Source organism: Phodopus roborovskii, unplaced genomic scaffold, assembly GCF_943737965.1.
Source record: "Phodopus roborovskii unplaced genomic scaffold, PHOROB, whole genome shotgun sequence".
NCBI classification, from domain to species: domain Eukaryota; kingdom Metazoa; phylum Chordata; class Mammalia; order Rodentia; family Cricetidae; genus Phodopus; species Phodopus roborovskii.
Genome location: NW_026126599.1, coordinates 6,167,055 through 6,192,217, shown reverse-complemented (window position 1 = coordinate 6,192,217; position 25,163 = coordinate 6,167,055). Strand labels below are relative to the sequence as shown.

The 25,163-nt window shown below is 42.6% G+C and overlaps 1 protein-coding gene across 3 annotated transcripts in view; it reads right to left on the bottom strand.

Annotated features, from left to right (window-relative positions):
- Positions 1-25,163, bottom strand: part of Lmtk2 (lemur tyrosine kinase 2) — an 81,737-nt gene that overhangs the window by 42,021 nt on the left and 14,553 nt on the right. For all 3 annotated transcript variants that reach the window (XM_051205378.1, XM_051205377.1, XM_051205379.1), the window contains exons 2-3: positions 13,300-13,424; positions 8,609-8,753 (exon numbers count right to left, since the gene is read on the bottom strand). In XM_051205378.1, coding sequence (XP_051061335.1) covers positions 8,609-8,753; positions 13,300-13,424 — 270 coding nt within the window. The remainder of the gene's footprint in view (positions 1-8,608; positions 8,754-13,299; positions 13,425-25,163) is intronic.

Genomic DNA, 25,163 nt, shown 5'->3' with positions numbered 1-25,163 from the left:
ATGGCTCTAGGTTGAGATCATTTGCTGCTCTTCCAGAGCATCTGGGTTCAAATGCACCCACATGATGGCTTGCATCTGTAACCCCAGCTCTAGGGGATCTTACTCCTCTGCCCTCCACTGGCACCTGTACTCACATGCACATACCCATATGCAAACTTGCACATAGACAATATTAAAAACAATAAAAATAAAACATTCCCAAAAGGAAAAATATTAATGTTAAAATTTAAAAAGCAATCCAAACAAACGTGGTGAAGTGGTTTTCTTTAAAATAGGTGTTAAGGTTGACAAGATGGCTCAATGGGTAAAGGTACCTACTTGCCAAATCTAATGACCTAAGTTCAATCCCTGAAACCCACATAGTGGAGGCAATGAACAAATTCCCACCAGCTGTCCTCAGAACTCCACATATGTGGCATGCCACCCACAAAATACATGAAATGAATATATAATGTATTTTGGTGCCAAGATTGGGCTGGAGAGATGCTCAGCAGTTACGAGAACTTGCTACTCTTCCAGAGGACTCAGGTTTGTTTATACTTATTTACCGTGTGTGTGTGTGTGTGTGTGTGTGTGTGTGTGTGTGCACGCGCGTGGGCAGGCATGGGGGGGGCGCGTGCGTGTGTACGCGTGGGCACCTGGTTATCTGTATGTGTTCTGTGTGGGTACCATCAGATCCTCTGGAAATGGAGTTATAGGCATTGTGAGCATTCCAATGTGGGTGCTGTGAACCAAAGCTGAGTGAGAGAGTTCAGCAGTTCAGAGCACTCACTGCTTTTACAGAAGACTCAGGTTTTGGCCCCCAGAATGGTGGCTCACAATAGTCCTTAACTCCAGTTTCAGGGGATCCAGCACCTTCTTCTGGATTCCATGGGAACCAGACACCCATTCAATGCACACATACATGTAGACAAAACACCCATACACATATACATAATTAAAAATAACAAAAATCTTTTTTGAAAAAAATGTGAAGGTGCCACTACATTGCAATGAGGGCAAAACCAGAGTCTTCAGACACTGCTCTTGGGACAGGTGGACAACCATGTTATTAATTAAACTTTAAAGTCTTATCCTTGGGCTTGGGAAGTAGTTCAGTCAGAGTACTTGCTGACCAACCCCATAAAATCAGGAATGGTGGCATACACCTGTAATCCTAGCACTTGTGGGGTACAAAGAGGCAGGAGGACCAAGAATTCAAGACCATCCTCTCAACTATAACACCACAGACAGCTAAAAAACAAGAAGACGACTCTGTAAAAAAAAAAAACCCAAACAGATCAGAGGGCCAGCATAATGACTCAGTGGTTAAAGTGCCTGCTAACAAGACTAACTACCAGAGCTCAATGCCCAGAATCTACATGAGTGAACTAATTCCCACAAGTTGGCCTCTGATCAATCTCTCTCTCTCTCTCTCTCACACACACACACACACAGAGAGAGAGAGAGAGAGAGAGAGAGAGAGAGAGAGAGAGAGAGAGAGAGAGAGAGAGAGAGAGGGAGGGAGATGGAGAGAGAGAGAGGAAGGCAGGGGAGGAAGGAGGGTAAGGAATGGAGGGTGGTCAATAGATCACATAGCTAGAAAGATAGCTAGCTCAGTGACTGTTGCTCTTTCAGAGGACCCAGATTCAGTTCCCAGCACCCACGTGGAGGCTCACAACCACCTGTAACTCCATTTCCTAGGGACTGGCATTCTCTTCTGATCAAAGAGGTTATCAGGCATGCCTGTGGTACACATATATACACTTAAACACATAAAAAATAAGTAAATCTTTAAGAACAGAGATGACATCAGAGAACTACAAATAAAAGCTGAAAGTATGAAACTCATAAAAGATACAGGGATATAATCTTTGGGATCTTTGATTTGACAATGGTTTTTTAACTATGAAATGAATACACATACAACAGAAAGCAGGGAAAATAAACTGGATTTAACATAAATAAAAAAATTTTATGGGTCAAAGGAAACAGAGAATGAAAAAGAAAGCCTTAGGAATATAATAATCTGTACAAATCATGTGTTACAATTAAGTTATTATAATGAAGACAATGGCAACATTAGCTAACAGAAGATAATAGAAAGCCTATACCAGACCCATACATGTGGGAGCACAGGGCTCAGGAGGACTAAGGAGTGAATGAAGCCTAAAAGATATAGAGATCTACCAAGACCAGACCTTGACTCCCATACCTAGAAATCAGCTCAAGATAGGCCGCGGATTTAACTTTGAGGCAAAAACCCTAAAATGTTGTAAGGATGTGAGTGTAGCTCAATGACAGAGTGCTTGCCTACCATGCATGAGCCTCTGGATTCCACCCTCAACACCACAAAAGAAGTCCTTATCATAATAAATAGTTTTCACTTGTAAAAGATTTATGTGTATGAGTGTTTTGACTGCATGCATGTATGCACACCACATGCATACCTAGTGCCCACTGAGGGCAGAAGAGGAAGTTGATTCCTGGAACTGGAGTTACAGATGGTTGTGAGCTCTTCACTGCTGAACCACCTCTCCAGCCCAGCAATATTTTTAAAAGTGCAATTCTGAGCCAGGTGGATCTCTGTGAGTTGGAAACCACTTCTAGGACACCAGGGCTGTTACACAGAGAAACCTTGTCTTAAAAAACAAAACAGAGAGACAGAGAGATGGAGGGAGATACTATATCATCTAGGAAGATGGTTAAAATGCTTGCTGTTCAAGCATATAGAACTGAGTTCTGATCCCTAACATCCACAAAAGTCAGGTGCAGCAATCGTGTGTCTGTAATCCCAGGCTGGGAAGCAGGAGGGTGATAGTAACTGGCCAGATTCAGAAGGATACCCTAACTCCAAATTTAAAATAATAATAATAACAACAACAACAATAATAATAATAATAAATAAAGTGGAGAGCAATAGAGGAAGAAACCCAACATCAATCTCTGGCCTCATCACCCACAGGCATGCATGAACTAACTCTCAAAAAAAAGGAGAAAAGGAAAGGGGAAAAAAAAAGCCTAATGTGAAGTAAATAAAATAAAACCACGAACCATGCTCAATGAAGTCTTTTTCTTGTATTTGTATATTTGTATTTTTCAGTAAAACACTTTGACATCCCTTACTAGATTTTATTTTAGCAACTACCACGGAAATTATAGTTAATAATCCTAAATTTATAACACTAACATGATATGAATTCATACCACCTTAGCTTCATAAGCAATAGCATAAAAATCCCCACTTGATGAGCAGGGATATCAACTATACAACTCTTGAAGAGTAAGCTGACAACATCCATCAAAAGTATAAGCACAGATACCAACTTACTTCTAAGAAGAAATTCCACACATGAGTTAACTTTCACTTGTTTGCTTGTTTAGTGTGGGGGTGAGGAGTAGGTTTGTACATAACCACAGCAAGCATGTTGAGGTCAGACAATGAGTGGGAATTGGTTTTTTCCTTCCACCACGTAGATTCCAGTGGTTGAACTCAGGTTGCTCATCAAGCTTCTTAGCAAGCACCTTTACTCACTGAGCCAACTTGCCTGCCTACTACTTATTTTGTAGTTATGTGTGCATGGGGGTTTCCCTTGAAATCCAGAGATAACAGTAGTCCCAGGACCAAATTACAGGCAGTAGTGAGCCACCTAACATAGGTGCTAAGAACCAAATTCAGGCCCTGCTCTGCAGAAGCAGCAGATGCTCTTAACCACTGTTCTCTGGACATCCACAAGCAATTTTTTAAAGAGTTTCAGAACAAAAATATCTACCCATTAGAGACTGGTTTGATAGACTATGCTAAGAGTATACAAAAATTCAAGTACTAACTATGAACTATAAACAAAAATAAACAAGGTATTTTTATTGATAAGGAAAGATCTTCAGGATATATTGGTGTAATGGATGATCTTCACTGTCAAGTTGACTAGCTTTGAAATCACCTGAGAGACAGGACCCACTGCATATATACAAACATATAGAGACAGACAAGACACACACACAAAGAGAGCACAATAGCAAGCAAAATGTTTACTATGATAACTGAATAAAGAGAGAGGGATTATGCATGTGGACAAGAAGAGCTATACCAGACACCACTGTAACCCCTCAATTTGCTATTATCCTAAAACTACTCTACAAAAATAGTCTAAGCCGGGAAGTGGCACAGGCCTTTAATCCCAGCACCCAGTAGAGACAGGCAGGTAGATCTCTGAGTTCTAGGCCAGTCTGGTCTACAGAGTAAGTTTTAGGATAGCCAGGGCTAGACAGAGAAACAGTATCAAAAACCAAATAAATAAATAAATAAATAAATAAATAAATAAATAAATTGAATTTTTTTAAAGCCTTGTAAAAAGGAAACAAATTATTTAAATAGGGGAGTATATCCATTAAAAAATACTCAAAAGGCAGAGACAGGCAAGAACTCAGTGAGTTCTTGGGACAGCTAGAGTTGTTGTTACATTGATAAACTCTGTCTTGAAAAACAAACAAACAAAAATCCCAAAATTCTAGAAGAGTATGGTGGCACATGCCTATAATCCCAGTATTTAGAAGGCTAAAACAGGAGCTCAGTCTGGGCTACAAAGTGAGATCCTGTTTTCGCCATTTTCCCCTGAAACCCTCACTCTATCCCCCACCCCACGCCCCAAAAAAACTTCTGGAGAGATATATAAGAAACAAAGAAGAACATTTCATTATACATACTTTTCTATGCTTTAATTTCAGGACCAAGAGAATATATTTTGTGTTTACATGGCCAGGTATGGTGGTACACACCTTCAATTCCAGCATTCAGAAGGCAGAGAGGCATGCTGATCTCTTCAAGTTGGAGGCCAGTCTGACCTACATAGTGACTTCCAGACCAGCCAGAGCTAAATCTTTAGACCGACCCCCCCCCAGCCCCACCCAAAAAAAAAAAAAAAAAAAAAAAAAAAAAAGGGTCACGCTACAGGGGAAAAATATAGGAAAAATAGGTAGAATTTCTAAATTTGCTGGCAAACAGGTAACAAGCCTTATACATTTCATAAGTTATCTCTCACAATCAGACACAGTTTACCTACAAAATACACAACAGACCACTGTCATTACTCCCTGTAACTTAAAGAGCTACCCATTGCTTCTTCCATCTATACTGCCCAAAAGTGCTGCAATTTGCTACTTTGCACATCTTGCACTGAACTGTTACCCAATTGGTTCTTAAAGATAAGCTACTAGAAGCGAACCTGCTGGATGAAGATAAAGGATGTCCACACTCAGATGCTCTACCAGGAAGCTCCCCTCTCTGGTTGTACTGACAGTAAAAGCCTGGGTCCTTTCCCACACTCACCAAACCACCCAGGACGCCCTCTTGCTCCTCCCAATGTTATCGCCTCTCCAAAACTCAGTATTTCATCAATTAATGATGCTCTTCCGTGTATACACACAGACACTTCAATTTTGTTCCATCACTATCTCCTTTAACGTCCTAGCTCACTTGTAGTGGCACAGAACTTCTTTAGGTTTAGTTTATGTGCATGTTGGAGTGAGTACATATGTGTAGAAGTGAAAGCCAAAAAACCACCTTTGGTATCATTCTTAAGCTATCTTGTTTTGAGAGTCTCACTAACCTGAAGCTTCCTGGGTAGACCAGGCTGACTGGCCAGTGAACCCCAAGGATCTGCCTGTTTGAGCACCCCCCCCCCCCAGTGCTAGGATTAAAAGTGTGCACCACCACAACAACCAGCTTTTTTTTTTTTTTTTTAACTTGAGTTATAGGGTTCAAGCTCAAGTTCTCAAACATTTTACCAACTGAGCCATCTCCCCCACTCAATGTCACTCTTTAATTTCTTCCTTTCTTTCTTTCGTTTTTTCCTTTTCTTTTTCCTGAGGCAGGGTTTCTCTGAGTAGCCCTAGCTGTCCTGGAACCTGCTCTGCTGACCAGACTGTCCTCAAACTCAAAGATGTGCCTGCCCTGCCTTTGCCTCCCTGAGATTAAAGGTATGTACCATCACCACCACCCAGCTTCTTTTTAATTTTCTTTTTTTTTTTTTTTAACATTTCTGTGAACTCTTTAATGCACTTTACAAAAAAAAAATTTTTTTTTTGCTACCAGGTCAAGCTGATGTATAGTATATTTTTTAATGCAGACTATTTCATTTTATGGATCAGATTTGGCAGTGTTTTCATTCATGGCATCTAGATTTAGTGCCAAGCACAGCAGGTCCTTTTATATCCCAGGATGATAAAAATACTTTAATATTCTAAGTAAAGAAATATAAAATGATTTCTCCTACTGAGGAGAATGTTATTTACTGACACACGTGGGGGGAAGCTGCCTATGGCGCACATCTGTATCTGTGTGTGCACGTGCTTCTGTGTGCATGTGCTGCACGCAGAGGGAAGGCCAATGCCAAGTTGGTTTCTTATTGTTCCCCTCCTCACCCAGTGAACCCGGGGATAATGGTGCTGTCATCCCACCAGGCCCTTTACATGGGAGTGGGAGATCCAACCTCAGGCCCCACACATGTACAGCAGTGAGCCATCTCGCCACCAGGCCATCTCCCCAGCTCCAAAAAGGACTTCAAGGAGGCTTCAAGAAAGAACAGGCATGGCTGCCTGGCTAGCTGCAACTTCTTTCACGCCCATGTCTGTTTGTGCTCCTAATCATCCCAGCAGGACCTCGCAGCGCACGAAACTGCTGGTCTTGTATCTGTCTCCACTTTCCTGCATGATGCTTCTGCATGTGGTTGAAGTGAAGCTGCCCTGAGTGCCTCTCCACGATGGCTCTTCCTAAGAGCGGAGCTACAAAGATACACATCTGGGATTCTCCACAGCCACTCTCTCTTCCAAGGAGAGAACTGCCTGAGAGATGAAGCTAACAAGCAAACACTACAAAAAGCTGATTGAATTCAGGGGCAGAAGGAAGCAAACAATGACATAAACAAGCTGAAGCATTTCCATGTAAACTTAACCTGTCCCAAAGATTCACTGGACTCCTTTTAAACACCATTTTGATTGAAGTCTATCCTTAAGTATTATTATTTAGAGAAATTAAAGCTAAATACAGTACGTGTCACTTATAAGTTGTTTTGAATTATTTATTTTATTTTATGTGTCTGAGGGTTTTACCTCCATGTATGTATGTGCACGACAAGGACACCTGGTCCAAAGAGGCCACTGATCCTTTGCAACTCTCCACTTCTGTGTTTTGAAAGAAGTTCTCTCGATGAACCTGAAATCCACTGATCTGTCGAAACTGGGTAGCCAGCAAGCTCCAAGGATGCACTTGTCACTACCCAACCCCAGGTTATACATGTAAACTGCCATGCCTGGCTTTTATGTGGTGCTGGTAAATCTGATCTTAGGTCTTCATTTTTAACATGATAAATACTTTGATGACTGAGCTATCTCCCCTGAGTACCATGTTTTAGCTTACTTATTTTCTTACCTTCTGGATTTCACTATGTAGACCAAGCTGGCCTTGAACTCACAGAGATTCCCTTGCCTCTGCCTCCAGAGGCTGGTATTAAAGGTATGTGCTACCAGCTCTGCCTAGCTTACTTTTTCTTTTAGTCATCATATGCTGTGGTGGTTTGAATGAGAATGGCCCCCATAGGCTCATATATTTGAATGCTTGATCCCCAACTGGTACAACTGTTTTGGGAAAAATTAGGAGGTTGTGGCCTTATTGAAGGAGGTCTGTTATTGGAGATGGGCTTTGAGGCTTCAAAATCCTCTCTCTGCCTCCAACTTACTTTCAGATCAGGATAAAACCTCTTAACTACAGCTCCTGTTGCTGCCATGCTCCCTGCCATGATGATCTTGGACTCACCCTCTGAAACTGCAAGCAAGCCCCAAATTAAATACTTTCTTCTATAAATTGCCTTGGTCATGGTGTCTCTTCATGGTGATAGAACAGTAACTAAAACACATGCCTGCAAGAGGATAATCCTAGGTTTATACAGACCTAAACATATCCCACAGTGCAATGGCTACCACAAAAGGCCAGGTTAATTCCTGCAAAGACTTCAACAGCCTTCCTTTTACAGTGTTGCAAAACCCTACTTCTTGACCCACAGTTACATTACAACAGGAAATAAAATCTCATCAAATCATTCTACCTAAGCCCTTATGGAAAGGAAAGCCAGTCCAACTAATGTGTCTCAGGATGGCCCTCCTCAGACAGGCGGTATACCCTAAGTAGGGTCGTGGACTGGAGAAACTAGCTACCACAGACAGCACATGAGTCTTTTTGCATTTTTTTTTTAAAAGAAAGTGTTTGTGTACCCTAGGGTGATCCTAAACTCTGATCTTCCTGCCTCTTCCTCCCTAGTGCTGGGATCATAGGCACTTGCTATGCACCCAGTTATAAGGTGTTGGGGATAGAACTCAAGGCTTTGTACATGCTAAGCAAGCACTCAAACAGCTGAGCTGCAACCCCAGCCTCCATTTCAGTGTTTCAGGAAGAACTCAGAAGGGAAAAGATGGCTTTTGCAGGATGAGCCTGACTATCAAGATGCGGTGTCACCAGGAGTAGAAGAAAAACAGGCAAGCAGAGGAGGAGATGGGTGGCTGTAACAGCAGCACAGCTTCTATACACGCAATGCTAGAAATAGTGGACATCTGACATGAGGGCAGAAGGTCTTACCCACAGAAGACTGGAACTGGGATGGAGCTGGGAGTGAAATATTTGGCACTGAGAGTGTGAAGACTTCTGCAGGGGACTGGATGGAGGGGGTATCTTCTGCTGGTGGTGTGAAATCTATCTCATCATCAAAATTATCTTCAAATTCCTGCAATCAAAAAAAGTGCATATGAAAAGTAGGCTGTGAATGCTGAAACAAGGAGTGTTTGGATGCTCATTTGGAACACTCTGCCATAGATTTATCCAATTCATATTGACTTCTAGCAAAAAACACAAGTAATTATGCTCACTAACTCCAAATAGCAGAATAAATAAGATGTTTTCTTTCTTGTTTTGCTTTGTTTTTCACCCTGGTATCCTGACCCTCCTGCTCCTACTCCTCAAGTTCTAGGACAGCAGGCATGTAACACCATATCTGGCTGGAATGAAAATAAGTAAGATTTTAAAGTAAGCAATAAATATTTTATGTAATTTTTTTTAAACTGACAACTTAAAGTTAACAACAAAAATTCCTAAAATGCCCACAGAACTTAACATGGAAATACTTGCCCAGGCTTAAAAGTTTCAAGGACTAAAGAGGCCAAGAATTGTTAAGAGATTAAACAATGCTTTCAAAAAAACCATTATTTATTTTCACAAATCTCTTTGTAAACTGGGTCAAAGTTAATTTCATTCTGAAATTTTCTAATTGCACTTCTAACTGCAATGTGATTTCTACTGAAATAAGGAGCTTAAAAATTCAGATAGTTAAGCGGCTGGAAAGATGAGTGGTTAAGAGCATTTCTTGCTCTTGCGAAGAATCTGGGTTCAGTTCTCAGTCCCCACAGCATTAACAGCCGGCTTTTCATAATGTGCTTGTGCACATACCCACAGACACATATATAAACATAGTTAAAAATAATAAAAGTACTCTGTTTTAAAAAAGAAACTATACCACGAGCTGAGTGTGGTAGTACAGGCCTTGTAACCCCAGTTACTCAGGAAACCTAGGCACTATAAAAAGTTCAAGTCCAGTTTCTACTACAGAGTAAGTTCAAGACTAGTCTGACCAACTTAGTGAGAGCATGCCTCAAAATAAATAAATACATACATACATACATACATACATACATACAGTAAAAGGAGAGCTTGAGTCAGTGATACTGCACTAGCCTAGCATGTGGCAGAATGTGGGCTCCATCCCAGCTCCACAAACAAAAGCGAGACTGCACCTATTAAGCTTCGGGAATCTTCTGTGACTTGGCTGGGCAAATGCTGTCTTGGCCCTTCCTATCCTCATCCCTATGAGCAGCATGTCTTTTGGGGTCCAGGAGAATTTAACGAAGCTACAGAAGATTAACAAGCCATTCCTTACTTCAGATAATCATCAAGTGTCACCCCTTAGAGCACCAGAATAAAAACAGGGAACAGATCCGTGAACAAAACTCTTCCATTTTTCTGCCATCCCCTTCTTTTCACTTTTCTGTCACATTCCCTTATTGACCCACCCACTATAAGGAAGAAAAACTACAAATAGTAATGGGAGACTCCTGGCATTTAGGTTTCTGCATACATGTGAGCAGACAGTCTCAGGCACTAAACAACATTATTGCTATTTGTATGCAGGAAAAATGAGGTTCTGAAAGTTCAGTATGTACGAGTCAACACTGGGAATGGTGCAGCACTGGGTGAACCAGCAGCATCTTTACTTCCCAGCCTCAGGTGAGAATGGGACACTGGCTCAAAGGGGAAAGGAAGCTGGGTGTGATGGCTTATAGCACTTGGCAAGTGGAGGGAGGAAGGTCAGGAGCTCAAGGCCACTATGGATTATATAAGATTTTGTTCAAGAAAAAAGAAAAAAGGAAGGAAAATAAAAGAAGAAAAAAAAACTGTTCCATTTTTGTGCCTTTGGGTCAGAGGACAAGTTTGGGGATTGGCCTTTGCCTTCCACTGTTGAGATATGGTCTCTTTTGTCCTCTAATATGCCAGGCTAGGTGGCCCTCTGGCTTCCGGAAAGCCTCCATCTCCCCACTGGGGCACTGGAATTACAGGCACCTGTTACTGTATCTGGCTTTACACAGTTCTGAGGATCTGAACTCAGATCCTCATGCCTACATAGCAACTGCTTGTACACTCCCAGCTGTACATTCATAAGCTACTCTTGCTAAAAGGACTTCATGCATCATACCTTAAAAATGTCACATAAAATTTGGCAGCAATTACGATATACCAGTAGATGATTCTAAAGATTCAGGGAGATGATGATGATGATAATAATAAAAATAATAATACTGAGATTAGGCCAAATGGCTTCCTGATCTGTATATGTCTTCCCCAAGGCCACTCAGCCCCTGCAACTGCAGAGCTCTAAGTCTAAGGAAAACCAACCAACAAGTCATCAATAAATACTCATTCAGTCAGACTCTAAGGCTGGAGAGATCAACACACTGTATCCTTGCATCAGTCATGGGGCAGCTGCAAAGTGATGTACATTCCCAGACTCTGAGCTGCATCACAATTGGCTCCCTTGTGAATACTCACATTCAAAAACTCAGATCATCTAAGACAAGGATGAGGTATCTGGAAACATGAGAAGAGGCCAGGCTTTGATATAAGCAACCCCATCAGACTTTTATCTTTGTCCCTAAGTGGCCAGGTTTCTGTACTAGATCCCTTGACAGAACTGATGGTCAGGGGACACAGATTCTCTATCTCTTGTTGTGCTCCCAACAGGTAAGTAAGGAAGCTCCCACAGAAGCATGTACATCGATGTGAACCTTGAGGGCAGGGTGCTGATGCATAAAGCCCACAGGTGCCCACAGGTCACAACTACTGCAGACTGTGATATAGGCTGAGGATTCCCTACAGGTCTCCCCTGCATTTAGCTTTCTGTGCTGGACAAAACATTGAGCCAGGAGGCACCACAGACTCAAGTGAAGAGAACCCAGAATAAAAAATGACATAAGGGGATCTGGAGAGACAGCTCATCCATAGAGTGCTTACTGTGGAAGTGTTTTGGGACAGGCTATCCTAGAACTAGCAATCTTCTCTCCTCAGCTTCCCATGTGCTGGGATTACATTCCTGCAACCATCACACCCAGCTTATATACTCCTTTTAAACAAATGCTGTGAGGCCCTAATGTGTCAACACATGGGCAATGATTTCTAGAAAGAGTTCCCAGTTGGTTTGCTAGTAGATCCCATCCATCTGCTGCTACTATGCCAGATCCTGTTACACTGACTGTAGATACAAGTGTCATAGTAGGAAGTGTTATTCTCTTTCAGGAATTAAGGTTTAGAGACAAACTTGAGGTTTCTAGTACCCTTCCTCATATACAAAACACTGAGGAAATCCCTTTGCTTTGCTAAGATCGCAAATTTACCAGCTTATATAAAAGCCTGAAAGAAACCAAACCCAGCCTGATCTTCTGTGCAGACAGACTATAAATAAATGGATTCAGTCACCACAAACTGTTACTTAAGTAAACAAAAACTTAAGATATACCATCAATAAAAGTGGTGCTTACTGTCAAAAGGTTCCAAGAAGACTGGGGAGGTAGCTTGATACCAGCATACATCTAAAAAGTCAAACATAAGCCAGGCGGTAGTGGCATACCTTAAATCCCATCACTCGGGAGACCGAGGCAAGCACATCTCTAAGTTTGAGGCCAACTTAGTTTGTATAGTGAGGTCCAGGACAGTCAGAGCAACACATAGAAACCTTGTCTTGAAAAACCAAAAACCATAAACAAAACAAACAAAAAAATCCAGACATGGTGATGCACACTTGTAATCCCATTGCTAGGGACGTGGAGACAGGAAGAACCCTGGGAGTTACTGGCCAGTCAGTCTAGCCTTATCCATGAACTATAGTCCCAGTGAGAGATCCTTTCTCAAAAAAAAAAAAAAAAAAAAAAAAACCCAAAAATCCAACTTGGTACGGCTGCCAAAGAACAACCTATAAGGTTGACCTCTGGTCTGTATATGTACAGGCACATATATGGAAGTATACTTGCACATACATGTGTATATACACACACACATACATACATGCATACATACATACACACACACACACACACACACACACACACACATATATATATATATACATACATACACACACACAGACTCCCTAAAACAGGGCTAGCAAACTATAGCTGACAGACTAATTCCAAGCCACCTACTTTTGTAAATCAAATTCTATTGGCACAAAGCCAGGCCCATTTGTTAGCAGAGCATCTGTCATTGATACAGCGGTGCTACAATGGCAGGGTGGAAGGTGAGAAGGCTATGATAGAGAGATTGTGTGGCCCACAATGTTTTGCTACATACAAGGACAGGGAAAGAAAAGCCCAGTGACCCTTGCTCTCAAGAGAATGTGATCCACAGCAATGCTACTGATAAATGTACCAGCTGTTTTAGGGCTGGGAAAATACTGTCATAAATTGTTTGCCTTGTACACATGAGGAGGAACTGAGTTCAATCAGGGCCCAGTACTAGGGAGGTGAGAGACAAGAGGATCCCTGGAATTTGATGGCCTGCCAGTCCAGCTTACTCAGAGAACTCCAGGCCAAGAAAGAAACTCTGTCTCAAAAGAGTATTCTGAGGATGGCACCTGAAGTTGTAGTCTGGCTTTCATGTCTACTCACCTGTGCACACACCATTTTAAAAATTAGCAGATGATTTTAAATGTCCATGCCATCTGTGCTCACCTTAAAGTCTATTTCTGGGTCCTTACAGCAGGAAACACAGTTTGCAATTAACACTATCAGTATCATTAAACTGCATACTGACAGGATCACAAACAGGGAGGGAACTTCTGCAACAGGTGCTTCTCCTGCAAAGACAGAAATTATGTTAAAACATAATTCGCAAGTCAACTTTAACTGACTGGACCAACACCTTTTCCTCTACACATAAATGGGACCAAGGGATCACAAAAAAATATTGCTTCACCACTCTAAAAGAGGTCAAGCACTGCAGAGAAAATAGTTCCAGCCCTTTCCCTGAGCTTCATTGATGCTTAGATCTTACATCTGTGTGGCACTTTCCCATTGAGAGAGCAAGACTGGTAGGTAGGATGAGCCACACTTCAGACCGTCTTTAAACTGTCTCCTAGTCTCCTCCAATTTCTGACAGTTTCTCAGTCTTCCTAACACTTTAGAGACTACTGATCAGTTGTGTGTGGTATGTCCCCAACTTGGGTGGCCTGATCTTCCCAAGCCTATGGTGATTACAGATATTTGGGAGAATCTAAAACAGCACAAGAGGGGACACCCCAACTCCTGTACTTGCAGCACATCAGAGGCATATGACTTGTCCCAGGTGTTGTTAACTCTAACCATATGATCCAGGGGATCTAGTCACCATCAAGTCACCATGTGTCCCCTTATAGACTCTATGCCTTGTGAGCAGATCTGCCAGGGTTCAGCTTTGGTACTGAGATGAGAAAAGGGCATGGGCACCAAGAAATCTTCTGACCACCAAGTAGATTGCACTCAAGAGGCCTTGAATAGCTCAGGACATCTTTATTTATACTTAAACAGAGTTTTTCTTAAAGGATTACATGAACAGCTTTATTATTGGTTTCTATTTTTGACTTTTAAGAAATATATCACAATTTAAGGAATACATCGCAATCATATAAAAGCCCCCATTGTTCCCCTTTATGTTTCCCTAATACATCTTCCCACCCCCTGCTTAACCTTATTCTAGACATAGAGTTGAGTATTTTGCAGGCTTAACTAAATATCAAGCCAAACACACCCTGCTCTCCCAGCACTTAGGTCAGCTGGCAGTTACTTAAGGTTACAAAATTAAAAAACAATAGACATGAGCACAATGCTTTAAGAACAACAGAATTCAAACCCAGACAATTCTTTCACATCTGCAAGATATGCTTTTTCTAAAGAGGGCCCCATGTCTCAATCTCTCTGTAAAAGGCAGACCTTGATAAAGCACTCTTTTCCCATCTCACTACACCATACTTCTCCCACCAATATAAATTCATGTATGGTAAAGATGAACCTCTCCTCCCACATTTTACATTGTATTTTTCCTCTCGGAGCCTTCCAGATCCTACCAATGATTCTATGATTCTATGGTGTCCAGAGAACTAATTCTCAATAGTTGGCACTATGTGTATTCCTAAGGCTTTCTTCCAAGTCTGTGTATGCATACCCTACTCTCCTTTCCAGAACTGTAAGACATGGTTAATGTTCCAAGTGTTGTTCTCTCATACATACCTATCTCCATTGAGTCAGAAAAATTCCCAAGATTGGGATTGTAGTTAGTTAATTCCAGATAAGAGATTTAAGGAGCATTAACCCCCTTCTGACTCTTAGGGGAAAATATTTGAAAAGGAACAGAATTTCCACAGAAAATTATAGCTGTTGCATGTATGACTGACAAAACTAAAAGCCTTTGGGGAGGTGATGCAGGCTGCACAATTTTGTACATTCCTACACTGTCCTGTGTACTACTGGTCCTTGCCAAGTGAGGTGTCTTGCCCCAAGGAAACCCATTGGATCCAAGACTAGGCTGCACAGCTCCGGACACAGATCCAAAGCCCAGTGCATATCCATTAACAAAAACGTGAGAGGCCTAAAATGAACTGCAGTTCATCTTACAAAGTCTATTTGTAAAAGCAACACTGATACCCCATCCAGAAGGTGCTGAGGAGCTAGCAGAACCAAAGACTTCCTGGAATCTGTATATCAGCCAAGGTTTGTCAAGAATCTACTAGAATAGTAATAAATATTATTTATTGTAAGTAATAAATATTATTAATAACCACCTCATCCCCTGAATACACATAATAAAAACAAAATATGACCCTAGATAACTGTATAGCTGAGTGTTTTATCTAATATGTCAGATTTTACTGATTTTAAAAATATGGTTTGTCAGCCATGTAGTGGTAGCACATGCCTTTAATCCCAGCACTTGGGAGGTAGAGGCAGCCTGGTCTACAAAGCAAGCTCCAGGACAGCCAGGGATGTTGCAGAGAAAATCTGTCACTGGGAGAAAAACAAAACAAAAACAAACAAAAAAACCACATGGTTTGTCTCAATGCTTTGATCTCTCAATCAAACCCAGAGCTCACTGATATGGCTAATCACCCCCACTCCGCTGGGGCTGCCATGGTGAGTACCTGGTGATCACATGGATTCCAGGGATCCAAACTGCAGGCTTTTTTCTTAAGTGACAAGTGCTTTAAAAGCTGGACCCTCTTCCCAGCCCTGCTATCCTTTTTGTCCAGATAAGGTCTTGTATAATAACCTAGGCTGACCCCAAGCTTTCAATCCTCCTTCCTCAGCATCCTGGGTGTGAGAATTATAGATGAACACCATTATGTCCAGCTTATCCACTACCTTTTAACGTCTCTAAATTCTGAGTATATCACACCTGAAACTAAGTTGGTTTAACTGGCAGGGTTCTTTCTTTGCAATGGCACAAAAAGGAAAGGTAGGGCTTGTAATTGGTTGCATCTGAGACTTGATAAAAATGCAGCATTATTTCATCTGATTAGCACAACACCTAATGTAACTGGACCAGCTCCATATCATAGATAAGGAAACTAACACGCCCAGAGCCTGTGGTGGGAAAGCAGCACTGGAGGCTAAGTGTTAAGAACATGTCCCCCATCCTTCCTAGACACCATAGTTCTAAAGCCTCCATGTGGTTAACTTTTTGGGGTTTTGTCCCAGTATATGGCCCTGGCTGGTCTGGGACTAAGGCATGTATAAGGGCTTCTAAGCCCCTTCTCTAAACTCCACAGAGATTATATCATTATCTTCTCCTCTCTTTTAATTTTCAAACACTAACCTATTTCTTATAAAACTGGATCACAGAGCTGCCTAAAGGCTGGTACAATGATCTGATTCACACATTGGTCTTCTGTGAGTTATTAAGGAGGCATGAAAAGACATACTTATGTTAACAAAGAGTCCTGCCAAGCTCTTATATACTTTCTTGTTTCCCTTTCCTTCCCTCCCCTCCCCGCCTCTCCCCTCCGAGTGTGTGTGTGTGTGTGTGTGTGTGTGTGTGTGTGTGTGTGTGCATGTTCATGGCCAGTGCACAAATGTATGCCAGTGTCCATGTGCTTATGTGTGTGCAGGTTGGAGGAGAACAACCTCCAATGGTTCTCAGATCTCTTCCTGACCTAAAACTTCACCAGGCAGGACAGGCTAGCTGGCCAGGGAGCTCCAGGAATACATAGTCTCCAGCTCCCAACTTACCATTGCTGGGATTACAGGGGTTCAAGTTCAAGCCTTCCCTCTCACACTAGTGAAGGGAAAACTCCCATAAAATGAGGAAGTGAAGCCATAGACTGGAAGGTGAGCTGGGTTTGCTCAAACCACAGAGAGGAAGTGAATTCTACAAGCAAGAACCACAACTGAAATCCCCAGGCCCTAGTGGTTAAACTAGAAACCCAGTCTCAAAGAGGCTCCTGGCTGCAATAGTCAGGAAACTATTAAGCCAGTTTCTCTTCAACATGCTCTGCCTACAGCATATAGTAATGCATAAATCAAAGCAATCATCTACTACAGAGAAACATCAACAATGACAGGCATGTCATCATACCCTCAGATAGCTCCCCAGGTTCCCTCCAGAGAGGAGGAGGAAGATAATAAGGGGCTTGGGTTCTTTAAAGCACTTTCCGTAAGGCAATATTTAAAAACACCGGGCATCTCAAAAGCACATTCCATTGCATTTTTATTCCACAGTTTTCAAAGCACTTTAATAGCTATCTAGTACTTGATTTACTAAGCAGAAAACTTGCTCTTATGAGGTAGTTGGGTACCTACTATTTGCTTCCAAGACAGGTAATTTGGGAAGGGCGGTAGTTTCCCAGTAATGACTCATGGTGGATCAGGAGCTGCTACCTGACTATTAATTTAGCCATTATAAATCCAGCCAATTATCTGATCACAGTGCCCAGAATCTCCAATGAAACCTGTGCGCATGTGTAATTAAGTGAAACTTGCCTGGGAGTCTGTTTTAAAGGGTCACATGTAAAAAGAAATTTATGACCAATGTCCAAATCCCCTGAGGCTCACACACCACCAATTCTCTCTTTCTGTCACTCCTCCTTTGTTCCCAACTGATAAATTTTTATGAGGAGAAATTCCTCATATTTTCCAGGTAGGTAACTGGGAGCTCGAGTTAAAGAAGAAGGGCAGACTGGATGCTGTGTGAACATCTGTTTACCACCCAGGAAGGGTATCAACAACAAAGAAATTGTTCCACTTAAGTCTAGCTTGAGGAACCAATGAATTTCTTTAAGAAAAAAACAAAAAACAAAAAACTGTGTGTGCACAAGTGATGCATATGTGTGGTCTACAGAGGTCACAGGACAACTTTACGGAGCCAATTCTCTCCACCTTTATGTGGATCCTGGAACTAAACTCAGGTCAGCAGCAAGCAATTTACCTGCTGAGCCATCCTGAAAGCTCTCACTGAATTTCTTGGAGATTATTTTCACAAGTGTGGGTGACTCACATCTGCTTCACCAAAAAGCCCACCCTGGCATTGGATCTCAGGTGACCAAAAGACCTTCCTCCAAGACCTCCAACAGAATGGTAATAGTGAGTTTCCTGTGGCTTATCACAGAGGCTCTGATTTAAGACAGCAAAGGCAATGGCAATGGCATGCCACAGGCACCTCAAGCTTTCTTTTCCAGTTTGTTTGTTTTTAATAAGTTGGTTAGATAGCGTTCTCTAGTGGTTGCCAGAATAGGAGGGCTATTGTTGCTCTTTGGGAAGACTTGTTATGAACTAGTGGGCTTAAACTGCCTGGCATGCCCAATCCACTGTAGTTTTCTTTTCTCTCCTTCCTTCCTTTCTTTCTTCTTTAAGACAGGGTCTCTCTAGATAGCCCTGGCTATCGTGGAACTAGATATGTAGACCAGGCTGGCTTTGAACTTTCAAAGATTTACATGTATCTGCCTGTCAAATGCTGGGATTAAAGGAGTGAACCACCATGCCTGGCTAATAGTTATTCTTAATGATGCCACACTGTCCCACAGGCCAGCAGGTGCTCTGCAGAAGTCTGCTCCTCAGCCCTCTGCCAAGATCCCAGCAGCCTTGGATTGCTGTTTTTCAGCTATGTTCCAGGCTCATCTTTTAGATATATGCTGTTTCAGACCTCTAACCAAGAGCCAGTGGCTTGTTTGTTTAAAACCACAGCCTAATGGCTGGGTATGTAACTCCATGGTGATGTCTTGCCCATGATGGCTTAACATGTGGGAACCCCTGGATTCAATCCACGGTGGTAGTGGTGGTGGTGGCTGTGGCAGGGGTGGCTGTAGTAATAGCAATAATAAAGACAGCCTTCCCCCACCCCCCACCACCCTTGGGCAATTGAACTGCTCGTTCACTTATTCACTACATTACAGCTACTTTAGAAAACAAATTGCCACTGTTTTATACCATTGTTGGTTTCATGTGGGTCCTGGGAGTTGTCAGGTTGTCGTCCGGCTTGGCAAAACATGCCCTTATCTACTCTTGAACTAAGACTACAGCAACAATGACTCCCAAGATGAGTGACTCAAACAACCAGAAAGCAATACTTTCCAGGTTCCACGCTCAAGATCAAGATGTTGGCAGGACAGTCTAAAGGGCTTGTCCCCTCAACCTTTGACTCCCATCACCTTTGCAGCCTAGACTCTGACTGAGCTGTCCTTGCTCTCCACTTGAGAGATCAGATCAATCTTCTTTTACTGCCTTACACTCTACCTACTAGAAAACTCTACCACTGGCACCCACCCCACCCTGCAATACCTTGCCCATCAGTGAGAATCATCCCTAAGTCCCAAGTTAAGGATCTGCCTTTGGATGCCCAATTCCCTGTATTTCCCCATCACACAATAGATCATACAATCTTAAATGTCCCCTAGCTAAATGGAGTCAGGGACCAGGCTTATATACAATTTACCACTCACTCCCCAGGTCCTAGTGAAAAGACTGTCTCAAAAAAAAAAAAAAAAAAAAAAAAAAAAAGGTACATGGTTCATACGCATGCACGCATGCACACATGCACACAAACACACACACACACACACACACACACACACTAAAGAGGGGCTCAGTTGATGCTTCTATGATGTGGTCATTATTTTTTTCTGACTGAAGGGCTTCAACAACAGAAAATGATCGCCTTAGAGTTCTGCAGGTTGAAGTTCAAGCTCAAGGTGGCAGCAGGCTGGCTTCTCCTGCTGCCACCTTGCAGATGCTGCCTCTCATCACATCCTCCATGGTCTTCTGTGTGCCTATCCCTGCTGTCTCTTTGACCTAACTTCCTTTTCTTGAAAACATCAGTCAGGCCGCCATGCCGGACTCATTTGAACTTAGTCCCCTGGCCCTAGGTCCAAACACAATCAGTTCTGGATGCTGGTGAGGTGGGCACAATTCAGACCTATGTCCACCTCACCAGCACTCATCCATATTGCAATTGTGGGTGTGCACATATGTGCACGTTCATGTGCACATGTGGAGAGGTCAGAACCTCAGCTGTCACTTCTCAAGTGCTATCCACCCTGTTTTTTGAGACAAGGTCCTCACTGGCCTGGAATTTGCCAACTAGACAGGGCTGACCAGCTAAGGAGTTTGAGAGATCTATGTGTCTCTGCCTCTCTGGTGCTGGAATTATAAGCATGCCCCATCATGACCAGCTTCTTTTACATGGGTTGTGGGGATTGAACTCAGATCCTCACACTTGCAAGGCAAGCATTTTACTGAGTTATCACCCCAGATATAACTGTTGTTGTTGCCATTGTTTTGTTTTTGTTTTGAGACAGAGTCTTGCCATGTAGCTTTGACTAGCTTTAAAGCCACAGTAATCCTCCACCCTAACTTACTAGGGGCTAAGTCTACAGGTATACAGACCATCACATGTCCAACATACAAACTAACTTAAGACCACTGGTGCTGGTGGAGGGACCATCCTGGAGAGCACCAGGAGAAAGTCCAGGCCATCTTCCACTCTGTCTCCCCACTACCCAGGGGGCTTACTTAGTTTAGACTTTGCTGGTCAGGCAGTCTAAACAAGGCAAGCAAAGCTCCTAGGAGGCACTGCTTTCTATAATTCATCTACTTTCTGCTTCCCCAGACCCTCTCACCTTGGGAAGTTGACACAAAAGAAACATGTACCTGCTTGAGAACTGAAACTCAGACTGGGCTGGCTGATGAAGGAGACCTGAAGCCAAGCACCAGCCATTTTCCAAACTGGTGCTGCCATAAAGCCCACCTCTAAAGTACATAACTTTGGCTTTTCTTTTTCTTTTGATGGTTTTTTTTCTCTAATTATGTATATCAGGAGGAGGAGTATATGCACATGAGTACCTGTGGAGACCAAAAGAGGGTAATGAATCCCCCTAAACTGAAGTTTATAGGCAGATGTGAACAACCCAAGATGGATGCTGGAAACTGAAGGTCCTGTGGAAGAGCAGGACGCACTATTAACTTCAGAGATATCTCCCATCCCTGCTTTTCTTTTTAAGCAGGTCAGGACAAAGAAAACCATGTTCCTCTCCCAACACCAAACAAGCAACTCTGCATCTCAGAGACTTAGTAATATGAGTCATTCGTGCAGTTTATGGGAAAATATGGACAATTACTGTGAGTCCCACATTTTTTGCTTTATACCTCAAAACTTAAAGACCATCTATCACAGAGGCTTTCTATACACAGAACCTTAAGTCACTAAATGTTTCCTGAGCTCCTAACATAACAACAACACCAATAGGTTCTAATATTAGAAAGGGGAAATGAAACAGCACTAAATACACTCAGACACACACCGAGGGCCAGTGGATGAATCAGAAATTCCAGCGGCCTAGGAACACAAAATGGGTGGGTCCCACTTGTTCAAAAGTGATCGTCAAGGTCACTTGCACTGACACAGAATGATGTAATTTGAGGGTTGACTTAATGAATATCTGCGAAAGAGACCATTTTATAGGAAAGTGCTGCTTTATCTCAGCTATCCCATTAAAATCCATTACTGAAACATCAATTCACCCCTACTTCTAGAACACTAACAAGGGATGTGAATTACACAGAACTACTGTAAAGTGGCCTGATCTGGTCAAAAGAGTATCAAACCAGGTGACTTCTGTCAGACTACAATGTCCTAACCTCCTCTCCCAATTCAGGAGATGGATATTCTGCTAACAAGAATTTCTTTTTGGGACAGGGTGTCACTATGCAACCAGGCTAGAACTGAACTCTCAATAGTGGGATTACAGGTGTGTATCACCATGCTAACTATAGCTTACCATCCTCAGTAGACAGACCAGTAAATTCACAGTGCACAGAGAGTGAGACACCCCATGATGATGGGAGATGTCATTCTGTATATGTTTCTCATACTGGTTAATGAATAAAGCACTGTTGGCCAATAGGAAAGGAGATAGGAGGGACTAGGAGACAAGGAGGAAAGAGGAAGTAGAAAGGCAGGGCCAAGATGGAGAGACTGGAGAGATCGGACCCCTGCCCCACTCCCGGTAAGAGAAGACCACGTGAAAATACATAGATCAGCAGAAATGGGTTAATACTTAAAACAGAGCTAGCTGATAAGAAACTAGTAACGGGCCAACAGCATAATATCAAATACAGAGTCTTGGTGTGTTAATTGGGGCTGGCGCGGCGGCGGGACAAGCCTGGCGGCAGGCGGAAAAACCAAACTCCTAGAAAAAACCATACTCCTTACACCATGAATATTAGAGCAAGGACAAAGACTCTGTTACTTTTAAAGAATGATTGGGGAACATACAGCCTTGCGTGCGTGTGCATGTGTGCGTGTGTTTTAGAGGTTGGGGAGGACAATTTGTATGAATAAATTATCTTCCATCATGTGGGTCCCAGGAATTGAACTCAGATTCTCAAGCTTGTCAGCAGGCATATTTACCCACTGAGCCATTTCACTAGTCCCAACCTTGTCTTTTTCAACAGGGTCTCTCAGTAGTTTGGGGCTAACTAATTACATTAGTCTAGTCTGAGAGATCTGACCATCTAGAGTTACAAGCATGCACCACTATGCCCAGCTGATGGAAGATGTCATTCTGTAAATATGTTTCTCTTATTGGTTAATGAATAAAGCACTGTTGGCAAATAGGAAGGCAAGATAGGTGGGACTAGGAGACAAGGAAGATTCTGGGAGATGTAGTGAGACAGTCAAAATGTAGGGACTTGAGAGAAAAGGTCTGGACCCTCTCTCCAATAAGACCACGTGGAAACTCTTAGATTGATAGAAATGGGTTAATATTTAAGACAGAGCTAGCCAATAAGAAACGCTAGTAACTGGCCAACAGCTTTATATCTAATGCAGCATCTCTGTGTTATTTGGGGCTGACACGGCTGTGGGACCAGGCAGATGGGAAAAGTGCTCCTAACATCCAGATTTTTACATAGGTTCTAGAAATCAAACTCAGGTCTTCATGATTGTACAGAAAGCACTATACTGAGCAATCTCCCCAGCCCCTGGGAATGTATGTTTGATATTAGAATAATCCACATAGGATATGGTGACTTGATCCCAGGGGGTTATAAAATACTTAAAGCAGCATTTACTACATGCCAGACACTACACTAAACTAATGCAACCCTACAACAACCTCAGAATCAGGTTGCCATTTTCAAATGAAAAACTGAGCAAATGACAGAGGTATACAGTCATAGCCGCTGCCTCGGCACATTACCTCAGCTCCCCGACAGGATGGGACAGGGTGGAGCCAGCAGTACCAGGCTATTGATGGATGTGATGCAGAGAATAAAGGAAAGGATGGTCAGTCAAGGAGAACTAGTTTAGTGCTTTAATCTCTTGCTCAGGAGCAAAGAACGCCTGACATTTGAGAAAACGTCATTTAGGCAAAGATAACAACCTACACAGCAGATAAAAACAGAATGCAAGGAATGGTTATGGAAAGCAAACAACTCCAATATTTCCAGAATCCTCTTGGAGACACTATATTCATGAGAAGATGCTATTTAAAAAGTAGGAGCCAGGCAGAGCAGTGCATGCCTATAATCCCAGCATAGGAGAAACTGAGGCAGAAGAATTCCAAGAACAGCTAGCCTGGGCCATATAGGGGGAGAAGGTCTTGAGAGAGTCAGAGAGTGAGAGAGAGGGTAAGAGACAGACAGACAGACAGACAGAGACATAGACAGACAAGCAGGCAGACAGAGAGATGGAGAGACAGAGACAGGTATGTGTGCCAGTGGTTCCAGCTATTTAATAGGAGACTGAGGCAAGAGGATTTCCTGAGCCCATGAGTTCAAGAACAACCTAAGCTCCATTCCTGAATAAATGAATGTGGAGAAGCCCCTGAAAATAAAATTGTAGTAGAAAAATAGTAAAAGATGTCAAAGAAATGTATTAAATGCTATAGTCAGCTATGAATATTTGCAGCCATAGTATAAATGCCAAGAGGCTAGAGGAGTGGATTCCGGGAGTAGTTCCCTTGCCAAGCCTGACCACCTGAGGGTGTCTGTGTGTGCATGTGCTCTGAGTATGTGCACAGGCAGGTGTGCTCACTCACACAGCTGCGGGTGGAGGCCAGAGGGCAAGATGGAGATGTCTTTCCTGACTCCTTTTCACCTTATTTTTTGAAAGGTTCTCTCACTGATCCTGTTGCTCACTGATTGACTGAACAAGCTGGCCAGCAAGGTCTAGGTCTACCTGTTTCCATCCCCTTTTTGCCCACTCCCCCACTCTGATCTCCAACTCCTCCATTCAAGGAAAGATAAACTAAGTACTTGCAATGAGCATTATTACCCTTGGAACCCACAGTAGTCAGCAGATTCTTAAAAGGGCTCAGGCCCTTGCCAAAGCCCACAGATCTGTGGTGTTTAAAGGATTTTCAGGTTTACAAATGAACGTTTACAAGTTTATGATTATGTTTCTTAAAAAGCAGAAACACTCTTGTCCTTTTAATTAACTGGTGCAGCTTCATTGCAGAGGTAGAAACTACAGTTGTTCTTTTAGAGGGCTGGGGATACGGCTCAGCTGGTAGTGTCTGCTTAGCAAGTAGCCCTGGGCTCTAACACTAGCACTGCATAAACCAGGTATTGTGATACATACATACCTGTAACCCCAGAATTCTGGAGATGGCCATGAAAGATCACGAGTTCAAGGCCATCCTCAGGTACATACACAGTTCAAGGCCAGCATGGGCTACAGTATCAGAACCTGTCTCAAAAAAAGTTATTCTAAACAATGGCAATGGTGGCACATGCCTTTAATCCCAGCACTTGGGAGGCAGAGGTGGGCGGATCTCTGAGTTCGAGGCCAGCCTGGTCCACAAAGCTAGTTCCAGGGCAACCAGGGCCACACAGAGAAACCCTGTCTCAAAAAACAAAACAAAACAAAACAAAACAAAACAAAGACATCTTCTGGAGGGAGGGACTAGGGACAGGAGAGAGATGGCTTAAGTGGTTAAAAGAGTGAGCTACTTTTGCAGAGGATCGGGCTTGATTCCCAACACCCATCCATGTCTGACAACTCACAACTGTCTCACAAGCCTACAAGCACAAGTCACATACCCATGTACAAACACCTGAGCTCCCCACCCCAC